This window comes from Nerophis ophidion, linkage group LG02 (genome assembly GCF_033978795.1).
Source record: "Nerophis ophidion isolate RoL-2023_Sa linkage group LG02, RoL_Noph_v1.0, whole genome shotgun sequence".
Taxonomy (NCBI): domain Eukaryota; kingdom Metazoa; phylum Chordata; class Actinopteri; order Syngnathiformes; family Syngnathidae; genus Nerophis; species Nerophis ophidion.
Window position 1 is genome coordinate 40,141,558 of NC_084612.1, and position 16,974 is coordinate 40,158,531.

Below are 16,974 nucleotides of genomic sequence, written 5' to 3' on the forward strand. Positions count from 1 at the left end.
ATGGGACTACTAACATCGGCCAGTACGAAGTTGAATTAGCTGCTACACTGCTGCTGAAAGACGGCGACCTTATTTCTTGGTTTTCTGAGATTCAAGATAAAGAAGGATACATTATCATTGTCATCTAATTGTGGAATGCAGTGAAATACAGTAAATGCTGGTAAAAGCAGCTTTTTTATGCAGCTTTGTATACATCTGAGAGTTGACAGGAATACCTAATGTTGTGATTAGTGAATCTTCATACTGAAACTGCTTATGAAATGTATTTTTCAACAGTGTCTGAAAAAAATGGTGGTGATTTTTTGCTCCAAGAACATTTTGCAGACACTCTCAATTTACCGGTCGATCTTTGTTTCCATCCTCACCTATGGTCATGAGCTTTGGTTTATGAGCGAAAGGACAAGATCACGGGTACCACCATACAGTGTGTGCTTTTTGTCTCAAATAAATGTAATAAAATGTTTGTTAATTAAATGCAAAAAATTCTCAATTTTATTGGTGCAATACATCTTTGGATAATTTGGACCAGTATTTTAGTTTAAAGCATCTTAATAATTGTATCAATAAGTACCTTCAAGTACATTATGCCTGTGTAAGATATATTTAAAAAGTTTTATTTTGTTAGCGCAGTAAGACCGGATGTGGTGCACTGCGCTCTTATTGTGAAGGTAGGAAGTGTGCTCTGCTGTTGTTCTTAGCTTGACAAGTAAATAGATGACTCACTTTAGATTGTTTCAAAAAAGAAAAAGAGAAATCCTCTCTATTGCCACCACTGTCCCGATTGTACATTGATGTTACATTGATGATGTCGTTCACAAAAACACAACAAGATGGGATGCGTTGTGGGTTTATGGCATGTTCTTGCTAGCTTCAGCTTCGGATTTAGTCGCTGTTTGAAATGGCTACTCGACATTGTTTAGTGTAGGACAGGGTGATTGAGTGTTTTGGAGATGAATAAGTGTCCCTGGACAAATTTTTTTCCCAAACAAATGTTAATTATCTGTACAATTTCACTTACATGTTTGTCAATTTCCCTAATATTCTGCATTTAACAGCTGATTCTGTTTAATTGGCCATCATATGACTTACTTTTTTGTTGAGTTAAGTAATTATGGGTTAGGCATACTAGCACTGTGTCAAATAAAAAGAAGAAAGCATGGTGACATCCCAAACTTCAAATATAAATGCTCTTTTTTTCACTAATTTGCTCCTCGTTGATTTCATCGTCACAAGCTCCGGAATTTGCATACACATTGCGTGGCCCATTAATCTTTTTTTTGTCGATTACTATATTTTCATAATCGTGAGAAGCCATCATTGAAGTTTAAATCAAAATTGTATTAATTGTCACGCCTGTAAAGCCTTGCTGTTTCATACAGCGGTCCAGTATTTATCCTATGACAAGGTCTTGGCCTTTGTTTATGAGCTGTGGAGGAATTTAAAGTGTCTGTCAAATGACAACGCTGCTTGCAAGTGATGAGTGGTGTGCAAGGCTGGCATATAGTCTTCATCATCTGAAAGAACTGAACACAAGAATCCATGGCCGAAATGAAAAACAGATAAAATAAATGGATTCTGTTCGAATGTGCAATTCTGTCAACATGTGGAGAGTGTCAATCTTGAAATGTTCACACTCACCAAGCAATCGCAAGATGTTAAGGCTGTTGTATTGTGTGAGACGATAATTAAACATTCAAAAACTGTCAAAGAGAAGACACACTTTTATTTCTCATCAGCCTCCACAGAAAGCATTAACTGGGTTAGGAACCCATGTAGCTTAGCATCAGTTGGTAAAAAGAACATAGCTTTACAGGTGCAGGAGGAACTAACTGAACTGAGACAAAATGGTGGTTTAAAGCTGAGCTTTACTGATCTACCTTTGGAAAGTTTTTAGTTGGCCACTACCTAGTAGTTACACATTCTGGCAAAGCTTTGTGGGTGTCTTTCTCAGATTCCTGCCAGGATATCAGCTCTGCGTTCATCCAAACAGGCCAAGGTTTTCACAGTGAGTGAGTACAAATATGAACGATTATAAAATACTTTTTCCTTGAGTTAATTTGATTTGTATTCCAAATACTATGATGATAATAACTTTATGTAGTCAAAATACGCTACAGAATTTCATTAACAATATTTTCTGCTGGTCGTGTGCGTTTTTTTCAATGAAAAAAGTGTGTCTTGGTTCAAAAAAAGTTGAAAAACACTGCTCTAGACAATGTGGAAGTGTGTTTAATGTAGATCAGAATCACAAAGGTCTGCTTTAAGGCTTTCCTACCTTTGACCCCGAGATGGCCTCCATTGCTCCCGTAGTCACAGCCTTGGTGGACTCTGTGACCATACCTGGATGTCTGTGATTGAACATATAGGACTCGATCCTTCTGTAGTAGAGAGAGAGAGGGGTGTAGAGGCTCAATTAACAGATACACCACACTCCTTTACACTTCCTCATACAATCTGCATTAAACAGTCCATTCTGGTAGAAATGATGAAATTACTTCATGACAACAGCGCACATTGAGGACATGTTGGGAGTAGAAACACCCGTGTGACACATGTGGTATTGTACATCGCCTTGATAACGTCAGAGGTTGTTGGAAATGAGTACACTATGTGATTTTTACTAAATAACAAATAGCATTGTCTGTTAAGTGCCGACAGGCTATATATCACACATTACAATTCAGAATGTTTCCTAAAGACGGAGGTTCCTAAATGAGCCCTCAAACATAACCCTGAAATGCAGGATTGATTTGTAGTGGTGGTTGTATGACATTGTTGCATCAGCCTTATTGGTTATTTACAGTTATGCTCCTATTATATAGTACACTGGTTATGCAAATATAAATCCAAGGTGGCATGAGAACAATGATGCCATCTAAAATGTACAAAACACCTTAAGTAAACTCATAAAGTCAGAATCATAATGTGAATGACATACAACAGTGTTCAACATTATTTAGAGGATTATAGGGACTTCCTCTTCAAACTTGCACTTTAAAATTGAATACCGCTAAGAAGAGGTCCGAGAGCCAGTTCCAGCTCGTGGTGCCCAAGACCAGACTTAAGACCAGGGGAGACAGGGCCTTCTCTGTGGTCGGCCCTAAGCTCTGGAACACTCTGCCCCTCCACGTTCAAACTGCTTCCACAGTGGAGTGTTTTAAGTCTCGTCTTAAGACCCACTTTTATTCTTTGGCTTTTAACACCACGTGAGTTGTGTGGTCCTCTGTTCTCTGTTGTCCTCTGTGTTTTTTATACACTTTGATTTCTATTTTACTGTTTTAATTGATTTTACCCTTTAAAATAGTTTTTAATCATATTTGTTTTTATATTGTTTTTATTGGTTTTATATTTATTTATTTTTTGTTTTTATTCAGTCATTGGTGGAGCATAATATATATATATATATACTTTTTTTATTTTATTTTATTTTATTTTACAATTGTTTTTAACATGGCTGTGCAGCACTTTGGAAACGTTATTGTTGTTTAAATGTGCTATATAAATAAAGTGGATTGGATTGGATTGGATTGGATTTAGCTGTCAAACCACAGCAATTGTCCTGCAAGCATCAACTTTGTTTGCCTCAAAAATCTCTCTGAAAATAAGAAAAATACTATATTACTTAGAACTATTAGGGCCAAAATTAAAAGAAACCGTGAGAATACTGTGAAAATAGAACCATTAAAATATAGGAAAATTATAAACGTAGGGGGGAAAATTGTCATGTCTGTTGATCATATTTTTGTTTGGCCATGTGCTGTTTGTTTTTTGGACACTCAGTTCCTGCTTTTTCACTCTTGTTTTGTCACCATAGCAACCATTAGTTTCACGTGTGTCACATTTGGAGTCCGCACCTGTTTTCACTGATCATGTCACTTATTTAAACTGAAAGTTGCCAGGAAGTCAGCCTGGCGACTTTACCTCTGTTCACTTCATGCCATGCTACCTCTACTCACTTCATGCCATGCTATCTCTGTTACTCATACTGTCCATAGTTTCCCTCCTGCCTATGCCACGTAAGTTTTTGTTTTTTTTAATGTCACAGTTATCGAGTTTTATTTCATGTCCATAGCTTTAGCCCATGTGCTAGTTAATTTTTTTCAAAGCTAAGTTTGTTCTTCCGCCTTGTGCACGCTTTTTGTTTGTTCATTTTGTTAGTGTTAAAATAAATGATGTCTTTACCTTCACGCCTTGCCCGCTCCAACTTTCCTTTGCCTTCCAGGAAAAAAAACCTCATAGTCCACGTTATGACAAAAATCCTATTTTGTAATAAGAAAAAAGTATATAGGTATTATATATGCATATAGTTATACAGAGAATAGAATACTAATGAGCATCACAAATAATTATACTAATAATAATAATAATGTATTTTTATTGTACATAATTTGTTGTTTGTTATAACACAATATTGCAATTGTATCAATAGAGAGACATTCAATATTAATATTGCTGGTGTCTAATGAAATTTTCACCTTGACACTAAAAAGTTATCGAAATTATTCTCTGCAATTGATCCATCACCCTTGATCACCCCCTGGGAAGAAATGTCTATTAAACATTGTGATTGTTTCTGCCTTTTTTTTTTTTTTTTTTTCTACATTGACAGGTTTGACATATACATTTTAATATACTGATAAAATGATAATAATGTCATTACCTTTAACCCCTTTCAGTTACATAAATACCATGATAAATCAAATATGTATTCCTTGAGACATAAGAACAATCACACGTGCTAGGTTGCCCACAAATGCGGTCCTCTCCAAGGTTCTCATAGTCCTCATTGTCACCGACGTCCCACTGGGTGTGAGTTTTCCTTGCCCTTATGTGGGCCTACCGAGGATGTCGTAGTGGTTTGTGTTGTGGTTTGTGCAGCCCTTTGAGACACTAGTGATTTAGGGCTATATAAATGAACATTGATTGATTGATTGATATTGTTTGTCAATCAAACCTGTGTTAACGGTTGCCTGTCTATGGCGGCCGTTTGCCAATAGTGGCCACAAAAATCTCCTCCATAGAGAAAAGTAGTGTTTTAAACTTTGTTTATAAGGGCCACCTGTTTAAAGTGGCCAGCGATATTTTTTTTACTCTGTTCAGTGGGCACTATCAGAACTTGTTATGATATGAATTGTTTTGTGCTTTCCTCTATAATTGTTTAAGTTTTCTTATCTGGCAGACAGGCAGCTTTGACAGACACGCCCTGCATTCTTTGTTGAGTAATATTTTTCATAAATAATCAAAACAAATGTACATTGACGAAGACGATAATTAGATAAACTGACATTTTAGACTACAAATAAAAACGAGACAAACGTGTTAGTAGAAATAAGTCCAATCATACCTAATTTCGACTTGTAGTTGGGTGAGACTGGTTTGGAATATATCCAATCACAGCTCTTAAACAGCACACACTTTTCTTTGTGAGAATATGTGTACACCTGGGAGAAATACAAGAGGACTCAAGTCGACAAAATGTACTGTAATTTTAGCTGCCTAAAATGTTGTGAAATGTTGTCAACTAAAACTAGGCTAAAACTAATTTAATTTAGATGACTAAAATATGACTAAAACTATAAAGCATCTTTGTCAAAAGACTATGAAAACTGCTGTCAAGATTAACACTTGCTCATTACTGCCGTGTCTTTGACGACCGTGCCACCCCAATCAGCTAAATATTTTTTTTAAATATTGAATACGCATTACTGTTATTTGTGTGGAATTGTTGTTGAATGTGATGTTATGTGCCAGCTGATATGCTAATTTATTTAAGTTGAAGCTGAACTCAACCACACATTCTTATTTTTTTTATTGTTGATTTTAGATACTAGACGGATATCGGACTTTGAGATAAATGCCAAATACCCTACAGACAGGAAGTGTAAAGACATGACAGAAGAGAATAAAGCAAATTCATTTGTTCTCAAGTTTTGATCGGCATTCTGTATGATGATGTAGTGGTGTAACAATATCAAAAATCACTGTATGATACCGTCACAATATTAAAAGGGTCCTATTATGCAAAACCAACTTTTCCTACTTGTTAGTACCTATTTGTGTATTTGGGATCCCCATAAGTCCAGAAAATTCGGAAACAAAACACGGAAACATGGCTGTGATATTTATAAAAAAATCTTGCCTTCTTCCAAATTTGCTTCGATCGTATCGTTTGGAATTTGAGAACTTAGTGGCGTATTTTGCCTTAGTTACGTCAGCAGATATCTCCATATACTGTATATATATAGTAAGGGTTTACTCGAAAAGCTTTGCACGACTGTAGGCCTGGAGGAGGGCTTAGGCCTCGGGAGAGTGGCCGTGCGCAACCCGAGGGTCCCTGGTTCAATCCCCGCGTAGTACCAACCTCGTCCCGTCCGTTACGTCCTGAGCAAGATACTTCACCCTTGCTCCTGATGGGTGCTGGTGAGCGCCTTTCATGGCAGCTCCCTCCATCAGTGTGTGAATGTGTGTGTGAATGGGTAAATATTGAAGGTAGAAAAAAGCGCTATACATGTACAACCCATTTAAATAAGTTTGCTCACAAAATACCGCATTCTCAAGAAACAATCAGAAGTACTTTGAAAATGGTCTATAAAACAATCTATGCAACATTTCAACCAAAGCAGCAGGAACCCCCTTGAAAACGAGATGCTGTATCTCAAGGGGCTATCCTAAATTAATTGAATTGAATAGTACCTGAGGTGGCGACTTGTCCAGGGTGTACCCCGCCTTCCGCCCGATTGTAGCTGAGATAGGCGCCAGCGCCCCCGCGACCCCAAAAGGGAATAAGCGGTAGAAAATCGATGGAGTACCATTATTTGTTTTTTTAGATCACAAGTAAATACATGCTTGTCTACTAATTCATCAGACCCATAAGAGACTCCAAATACGGCCAACTCAATAGCACCAGGAAAAAACAACACTAATGGGTGTACAATAAGTTCTCGGTTGATACTGTCACATGCCTGAGTGTTAGCATTAGAATTTTGAAACCGTATTATCCCCATATTTACAAGACCAAGTACTCCTGAACAACATCTTACAGTCCTACCTACCCAGCAACATTACTATTTATATTATCCAATTACAGACACTAAACAAAACTGTAAAGTAATGCAAATAATTAGGGATTTAACGATAACGGTACAATGATAAACCAAGGTAAAACTTCTTATGGTTAGTATTACTCTTTTCAATTAAAATGATCATAAAGCCGCACTTGCACAGACCGGTTACACTGCTCCTATACTTACCCAAATCTAATCTTGGATAAAACACATTGCTGTCTGAGCAACTACGTTATTCAATTGTGCAGATTGAACCTACATGCTGTGCATTTTATGTTCAGAGTGATCATTCTGTACTCAGAAAAATATGAGACAACAGGAAGTAATCTTAAGTTAAGTAATAATAATAATAATAATAATAATGGATTCGATTTTATATTGCGCTTCTCTATTACTAGACACTCAATGCGCTCACAGAGAAGTGTTAACTCATCATTCATTCACACCTGGTGATGGTAAGCTACATTTGTAGCCACAGCTGCCCTGGGGTAGACTGACAGAATCGAGGCTGCCAGTTTGCCCCTACCGCCCCTCCGACCACCAGCTATCATTCATTCATCATTTATTCACCAGTGTGAGCAGCACCGGGGGCAAGGGTGAAGTGTCCTGCCCAAGGACACAACGGCAGTGATTTGGATGTAAAGAGGTGGGGAGCGAACCTGCAACCCTCAGGTTTCTGAGAGTTGCAGGTTCCAACAAAGTTCAGTGTCTGAATAAGTAGTTTTTGAGTACATTCAATAATTTTGTGAAAGTAACGATAACCTAGTAATGACATTCTCATATTATAGACAGGTCAAAAAATCAAGATGTGCGCAAATTCAAAATGGCTGCCTACCTGCCTATCGTAGCTAACTGTCTACAGCGGCCAATTTTACTCTTTCCCTTGAGTGGTTGCTATAGAGAGGTTTGACTGTGCTTCAAGTATTGCGGTTTCACAATAATACTTTTTTTTTTTCTCCAAAGCATACGCTACAATTTTTCTGACCTAAATTAAACATTTTCTAGCATAAACATGTATAAATAAACTACAAATATTAATACTAAACTAGAATTGGCCACGAGAGGTGACCAAACCAATCAGGAATCCCTGTTAAGTATTGTGGCAACTGATTGGCTAAGCCCCAGTCAACATTACTATATTAGATTAAAAGAGTGTAAAGCTAACTGAAGGGTGTTATTTCATGTCTAGAGTGCTGTTATATTTTAGTAAAACTTATTTGGAAGGTTGTAAAAAAAATGTTTTATGCTCTCGCTATAAAATTGATTTATAATGAATGATTACTACTTTGTGGAAATTAATTTATCAATGGCATGTCCGGAACCAATTAACAGAGATAAACGAGGGACGACTGCATTTTGCTTATTCTTATATCCTTATATAGTGTGAGTTTGCAATGGTGCTGCAAAGTACTTCATCATACTGAGGTTACCTCGTTTATAAACGTACCTAGGTCAAAATAATTCAAAATCTGCAAGTACATAGATATGATCAAAATAATATCAATCTCACAGTGATTCCCGGGCCATTTTGAGAGTTAATGAGCTAGCCAGACACGTCATTGGGTGACGCAGCGGTAGGAACCACAGATTCCTTCCCCACCAACAAAAATGAAAACAATGCATACTCTCTGGGAGCCAACAACGCTTACTTTGGGAAAAATTATGATTAACAAAATTATATTTTTGATCCTGAATATAAGGGGGAGGAGCTAGTTTTAGAAGCTCTGCTAAACACTTAGCATCATGCAGCAGTATTGCTAAGTGTTAAACAAGAAATACAAACTACAAAGATAGTAAAATGATAACTTTGTGTGCGATGTCTGCTCTTACTTCGATGATGACTGATAGGATGTCCATATCTTCCCACTTAGATGAAGGATTAATCATGATGCACACGAAAGAACAAGGAAAAGTCTCCCTGCAGACACTGTCTTCGGTTGTGTGTGTTTGTCTCTATCTCCGGGTTTGAATTAAATGATGAACAATTTCTATATTTATGGCTAAATCTTCCTAATAGCCAGATTATAGGCGTGATTTATAATATAGAATAATTTCGACGAGCTGAGAGGCGATGATGCAGGAGCAGCCAAACATCGTGGCCAGCCAGCAGTAAAGCAGCAGAGGGCTACTGAGCTGTGTGCTATCAATCCGCCGCTCAAAAATAGTTTGTTTGTGTTACCACTTATAATAGCAACACAGCTACTACTTGGTTAATATACAGGTCACAATTTGTGTATAGAGTATTGTTGGTGGGTTTTGGGTGGTTATTTAAAGGATTTTTTGTGGGCGAAATAGAAAACCTCCATTGACTACATCAGTGGTTCTCAAATGGGGGTACACGTACCCCTGGGGGTACTTGAAGGTATGCCAAAGGGCACGTGAGATTTTTTTTTAATATTCTAAAAACAGCAACAATTAAAAAATCCTTTATAAATATATTCATTGAATAATACTTCAACAAAATTTTAATGTAAATTCATAAACTGTGAAAAGAAATGGAACAATGCAATATTCAGTGTTGACAGCTAGATTTTTTGTGGACATATTCCATAAATATTGATGTTAAAGATTTCTTTTTTGTGAAGAAATGTTAAGAATTAAGTTCATGAATCCAGATGGATCTCTATTAGAAATCCCCAAAAAGGGAACTTTAAGTTGATGATTACTTCTATGTGTAGAAATCTTTATTTATAATTGAATCACTTGTTTATTTTTCAACACGTTTTTAGTTATTTTTATATCTTTTTTTCCAAATAAATCAAGAAAGACCACTACAAATGAGCAATATTTTGCACTGTTATACAATTTAATAAATCAGAAACTGATGACATAGTGCTGTATTTTACTTCTTTATTTCTTTTTTCCAACCAAAAATGCTTTGCTCTGATTAGGGGGTACTTGAATCAAAAAAATGTTCACAGGGGGTACATCACTGAAAAAAGGTTGAGAACCACTGGACTACATAATAAGCAGAGTTTTTATATATTTATTTACGTCTTTTCTTTTTAAGGAAATTAAAATGTGAAAACTTTAACAATTGTGCCACCAGCAGTGTCCTAGCGCAGTGTTTTTCAACCTTTTTTGAGCCAAGGCACATTTTTTTGAGTTAACAGAGGCACACCACCAGCAGAAATCATTAAAAAAACGAAACTCAGTTTACAGTAAAAAGTCGTTGTCGCAATTGTTGGATATGACTTTAAAGCATAACCAAGCATGTATCACTATAGCTCTTGTCTCAAAGTAGGCGTAGTGTCACCACCTGTCACATCACACCCTGACTTATTTGGACTTTTTTGCTATTTTCTTGTGTGTGATCTTTTAGTCCTTGTCTTGCGCTCCTATTTTGGTAGATTTTTCTCAGATTTTTCCTGTAGCAGTTTCATGTCTTCCTTTGAGCAATATTTCCCGCATCTACTCTGTTATTATTCTTCATTGTGGGGACATTGTCATGTCATGTTCGGATGTACATTGTGGAAGCCATCTTTGCTCCACAGTAAGTCTTGGCTGATGTCCAGCATTCTGTTTTTGTTTACTTTGTAGCCAGTTCAGTTTTATTTTTGTTCTGCATAGCCTTCCCTAAGCTTCAATGCCTTCTCTTAGGGGCACTTACCTTTTGTTTATTTCTTATTTATGCATTAAATACCTTTTTACCTGCATACTTCCTCCAGTTGTATCAACATCTACAAAGCAATTAGCTACCTGCTGCCACCTACTGATATGGAAGAGTATTACACAGTTACTCCGCAGAGCTCTAGACAGCACCGACACTCAACAACAACACATCATTTGCAGTCTATAACTACTGGTTTGCTAAAAAAATATTTTTGACCCAAATAGGTGAAATTAGATAATCTCCCACAGCACACCAGACTGTATCTCACAGCACACTAGTACAGGTTTTTAGTGTGGTTTGCGAGCTGCACTAAAGCGAACCAACTGGCCCTCCAGCGAGTGGTTAAAACAGCAGGGAAAATTACAGGGAAAATACTCCCAAAGATAAGTGCCATGTACACTACTCGCTGTCCAACGCGACTCTAACATCTTGAAGGACAGGCACCACCCAGCACATGGCCTCTTCAACCTACTACCCTCTGGAAGAAGGTATAGATCTACTCGCGCCATGACCACCAGAATGTCTCACAGTCTGTATCCCCAGGCTGTCAGAATGCTACAGTAAATGAACAGCCTGCCTATTTACTGCCACTGTTCATCTTAATAACTCACTTTTCACTACCTCAATCATTTTTCCAACGACATATCACTCTTCAGACATCTGACTATTCACACCCCCTGACCCCCATCTCCCATTTCTTTACAATGTTACTGAAAACTACTGTCAACCTGCACATCAATGCACTTTCTAAGCCACTACACTAAGCTCCAACAAAATCTCGTTGACATGTATAACTTGTGTCTTATACCAACAACAATAAAGTAATTGAATAATCAATTGATTGATTGATTATGTCATGAAATGCAATAAAAAAAGAAAAACATATGAGTTCATGTTGTATATAAGGATTCTATAATCTTTGTGTATTTCCAGTATGACTGATCTTATGATATGGTCAGAGTGCAGAAGCGTTACTCCGGTGATGTAAATCGAGGGAAATTACCGAAGATGTTCGGAGAGGAATATTCAAAATGGCATTTGGTCCTGTTTAGACTGTATTTTTATATACTTTGTAGATTGTAAATACAATCAGGTATGATTTATGGATACAATGAAACATAATTAAGCATATGAAGTCAACCTGTTTTTCCACTCTACTGGTACTTTAAGTAAAAATGCCACATTCTACCATTAAGGTCTGGTGATAAGCATTGTGTGATTTATTTAACAACATAAAAGTAAACTGACATGAAATTGTTTTTTTTCTACAAATTTGAGTAAGGTCACAAAAGAAAGCATCCATTTCTGTAATAGTTCTGCCACTGACCCCTCTCCCTTTCTCAGTGAGGGGACAAGTATCACTCACTTTTAGCTCTTCCTGCAGTTAGAGATGTGAGCCAAGGAGTGGAGAAAGCCGATAACACAGTAAAATGTGTTGTTTTTATTTGTTTTATCTGTGCTTTGCTGCACGGCATCTTTTACAGGATGCCTCCTGTCATATGAAGGGGACAGTTTTATGTGACACTCCAAGTAGTTACCCCTACTGTCATTAGAATGGTTTCCCTGGAGATTTGTTGTAGTGTGTGCACTGAAGAGGGGCAATATTTTACATTGGTTGGTGTACCAGGGCATGTGTATCTACTGCAATAAAGGGGACTGGGTCATATTAAACGTCAATCTTTTAGGGCCATTGGTTTACCTGACAAGCTTGTTATCTATGTGGTAATCCAGAAGGAAGTCTTTAAGGCACGGCCATTCAACGGGGGCCCAGAGGCAAAATATAGCCCAGGAAAGACACCATACCAACTGGTGAGTGTATTTCAAAACTTGGAATAGAAAAAAATAGAAAATATACTCGAAAGCAAGTGTTATATAGTAGGTATATAGTGTTGTATAGAGGAACTTGGACCACTGTACACACGATGGCAGTGCCTTGCATTGACATTTAAACCTTGTTAGCAAACATCGAACACTGGGGTTGAAACTTGTGATTTACATAACTGAGGCATTCCTAAAGGCACCCTTTTAAGTCCTCTACTTTTTGGCAATTTACTTTTTTTTTGAGGAATGTGATTTATGTAACTAGGGTGCAGTTGTAGCTTTTTTAATTCAGGCACAGTCAGTAGTCATTAGTTCAACGTCTTTAGTTATTAGGAGTGTAATGATGCATCTACTAAATCGGTCTATCAATTTATATTCCTACGGTTAGACTACACTGATCTGTGCTCAGCAAGTTAGCCTTCCAGAAGATACATATTGATTTTAAATCGTTTTAAAGGCAATCAATCAATTTTATCGACACTATGGAGTTTACAGTTACGGCAGCACAATTACAATTACAGTAGCACAATCAAGCCACAAATGGGCGACTAACGTGGGGTCCAGTGCACCACAGTGCACCACAGTTTTTTCTGCTTGCATCACGCAAGGTGACGTCAATGTTCGGCCCTCGAGAGCCACATACCACACCGTGATTGGTAGATACTTTCAGCTCCTCACACAACGCTGTCCAGCGCCATTCATATAAAACTTGTGGGCCGCACTAACATTAAACTTTCATATTAAGGTGGGGGCCACAATTGGCCCGATGGCCGCGTGTTTGAGACCAGTGCTCTACAAAGACAGCCCTTGCAAAAATTACTAACAATCGTTTGCTAACTATGGATGCTGATGCGTTATCGATGTTGTTGCTACTCGATCTTAACGCTGCTTTCGATACCGCCGATCATAAGATCTATTAGAATGTATCAAATCTTGGTTTCTATCTTATTGAAAGGATGCAGTGCGTCTCCTATAACAATGTGACCTCGGAGTATGTTAAGGTAAAGTGCGGAGTTACCCAGGGTTCGGTTCTTGGCCGTGCACTCTTCAGCATCTACATGCTGCCGCTAAGTGACATCATATGTAAATACGGTGTTAGCTTTCACTGTTAAGCTGATGACACACAAATCTACATGCCCCTAAAGTTAACCAACACGCCGGATTGTAGTCACCTGGAGGCGTGTCTAAATAAAATTAAACAATGGATGTCCAGCAATTGTTTGTATCTTAACGCTAAGAAAAAAGAAATGCTTATTATCAGTCCTGCTAAAAACCGGCACCTATTTAATAATACCACCTTAACATTTGACAACCAAACAATTACATATAGCGATTGGGTAAAAATCTCAGTATTATCTTTGACCCAACCCATTAAAGGAGCCATAAGTAATATTTTCATGTCAAGTCATCATTTAATGGTCCTGATATGTCAAAAGGCATTAATAAATCTTGTTCTTTTCAAAGCAAAGCTGGGATATCCTCATTTTAAAATTTGACTTACAGCCCCGAAATCTTATTATTGTTTTAATTTTGATGTCCCGCCCTCCATCGTTTGACCAATTAGAAAGTCTTTGAATATGTCACATCCAAGTTGCCAGTTACGCACTGACATCTTCGTCTCGCTGCCACTGGTAAAGTTACTAAATATGTCAGACCTTAGTTGATCTAAAAGTTAAAAATGTCAACTTATTCATGACAGAGCCAGGAACAAAAGGACGATTTGTATCAGGGATGCCTTTGAAAGATGGAGATGATTGAAGGCGGAGAAGATTTTTCATCAAACGGCAAATTTGCTAAAATCCTCCTTGAGTAAGGCATTTACATTTTCTTATTACTTGTAATAAATAGAAATGGACATTTTGTATGTAAACTATATTGTCCAATACAGTCTATGATCTTGTCTAACAATGCTAGTATGTCTGTGCAACGAATGGTTAGCATGCTAGCCCGGTCAATAACACATCAAACATATTGGCTAACGGGGAAAACATATGCCCGTTAGCCTTTATGTCGATGTGTCATCCAACTGAAAGGGCAACATATATTTTCGATAAATAAAACCTATGTGGATATGGTTAGTGTCAGTCCCTATTTCGTTCTCAATATGCTGATGCGCTGAGGAAATGGGTACTAACATTAGCACGACTGTCATCAGGGCAATGTGAAACGTAGGGAGACAGCCAAATCACATGATAAAATAATTCCTCATTCTTGTTTGCATATTGTGGACTACACGTACCAAGTTACTGTATTTCCTTGAACTGCCGCATGGCATATAGTATGCGCCTGCCTTGAATTACTGCCGGGTCAAACTCGCTTCGGAAAATAATCAGTGCATGCTTAGTATTACCGCCTGTTCAAACTCGTGACGTCACGAGTGACACTTCCCCTGTCATTATTTTCAAAATGGAGGAGGCTGATTTCAATACCGGTAATTTGAAATCGCATAAAGGGAAGAAAATTAAGAGTTATTCAGTAGGATTTAAGGTCAAAGCTTTCATCACACTCAATTTTTTACTGCATGTGAGAAGAGGTTTTAAAATAATTAGCGCATGCTTACTTTTACCGCATGCCTTTGGTAAGCGCAGGAGTGCGAAGAGGTTTTAAATTAATTAGCGCCCCGGCGGCAATTCAAGGGAATACGGTGTATAGCAATCTGAAACGTTTGAAACAGTAGCCAATAGGCATACCTTGGTAAAAATGTTGCCTCTTTAGTTTTTGGCGTACATTAGGCTGCTAAGTATGCTCTACTTAATTTCTCCAGGATGACCATTGCTAGCGTTGGTTGTAGTTCGTTTAATCTTTGTTTTCTGATAGTACTAACAATAACCATGTAATTGTCATTTGTTGTGATACTGTATGTAGGCATGACATACTTCTTCTTCAAAATAGCCTAATTTCTGTGTAACATGTGTTGGTTAGAGATTTGTTATTGACACAACGCTTGTCTATTCAGCTATTATGGTCCCAGCACCTCAACCCCTAGTAAGAGGTAGTGGAAGTTTGAAGTTCCTTGGAGTAGCCCAGTCGATCAAGCTGGTTTCGGCTGCGTATATGGCAACCTCAGTCAGGGAGAGAGGGAGAAGACTACACAATTTTGACAGTGATTTCAGTACCCTTTCTGGCCATATTTTAACATATGGCTCCTTTCAGAGTGTTGCTAAAACAGCCTTTTTTCATATTTGTAAAATCGCAAAAAAAAATTCCCATTTTGTCCACCACCGACTGGAGATCATTAGGTCTCGTCTCGATCCCTATAACGTATTATTTTCGGGTCTCACTATGTCTAGCATTTAAAGATTACAGTTGATACAAAATGTGGCTGCTAGACTTTTGACAAGAACAAGAAAGTTTGATCACATTACGCCTGTACTGGCTCACCTGCACTGGCTTCCTGTGCACTTAAGATGTGACTTTAAGGTTTTACTACTTACGTATAAAATACTACACGGTCTAGCTCCATCCTATCTTGCTGATTGTATTGTACCATATCTCCACACTAGAAATCTGTGTTTTAAAGAACTCCGGCTTATTAGTGATTCCTAGAGCCCAAAAAAAGTCAACAGGCTTTAGAGCGCTTTCTTTTTAGGCTCCAGTACTTAGGAATGGCCTACCAGTCAGTTACAGATGCTACCTCATTAGAAATGTTTAAGTCCCATCTTAAAACTAATTTGTATACTCTAGCCTTTAAATAGACCCCTTTCTAGACCAGTTGATCTGTTGGCCCTATGTTCTACTCTGCCCCCCTCTCCTGCATGAAGAGGTTTTTAGGTGACCACGGATCAGCCTCCATGGAGGACGCGTTAGCTGTTCAAAATCGGGACCCAGGGTGGACCACTCCTCTTTGCATCAGTTAGTGACGTCTCTATGTGTCTACATGCAAGAAGATCCCCCTGCTGACCCCACTATGGACTGGACTCTCACATTATTCACTGTTTCTACTCGGCATCCATTGCACCGGTCACTCAAGGGGCGATCCCCACATCTGCGTTCCCTTCCAAGGTTTCTCGTTGTTCTCATTTGATTGAGTATTTTCTTGCCCCAATGTGGGATCTGAACATAGGATGTTGTTGTGGCTTGTGCAGCCCTTTGAGACATTTGTGATTGCGGGCTGTATAAGCAAACTTTGATGGACTGATTAATTGATTGATACTCAAGTATGTCTGCCCATCTGTGGCGTCATTGCCAACAGTCATCAAAAAAAAGAATTGCGGATACCTATAGTGGCCAAGAAAAGTCTCAACAAATGCAAACGCCACAAGACAATAACAAAGCCACAACACAACAAATTGCAGCTACAGTACGTTTGCAAAAGCCATAACAAATACAAACACCACAACACAACAAAAAGTCATAACAACTTTAATTCACAAAGGATGTGATAGACACAACAGAAGTGAGAGCGACCCAAATTTTATCAACAGATTTAGTGGTTGAAGCGGAGGGTTGAAAACGGTGCAAAGAACCTAGTATGTA

General features: G+C 38.0%; 1 protein-coding gene across 1 annotated transcript in view; it reads right to left on the reverse strand.

The window, feature by feature from the left end:
• plekha7b (pleckstrin homology domain containing, family A member 7b) overlaps positions 1-16,974 on the reverse strand; it is a 244,581-nt gene that overhangs the window by 110,762 nt on the left and 116,845 nt on the right. Inside the window, exon 5 of the mRNA XM_061883569.1 lies at positions 2,276-2,378. Within this exon, the coding sequence (XP_061739553.1) occupies positions 2,276-2,378 (103 nt within the window). The remainder of the gene's footprint in view (positions 1-2,275; positions 2,379-16,974) is intronic.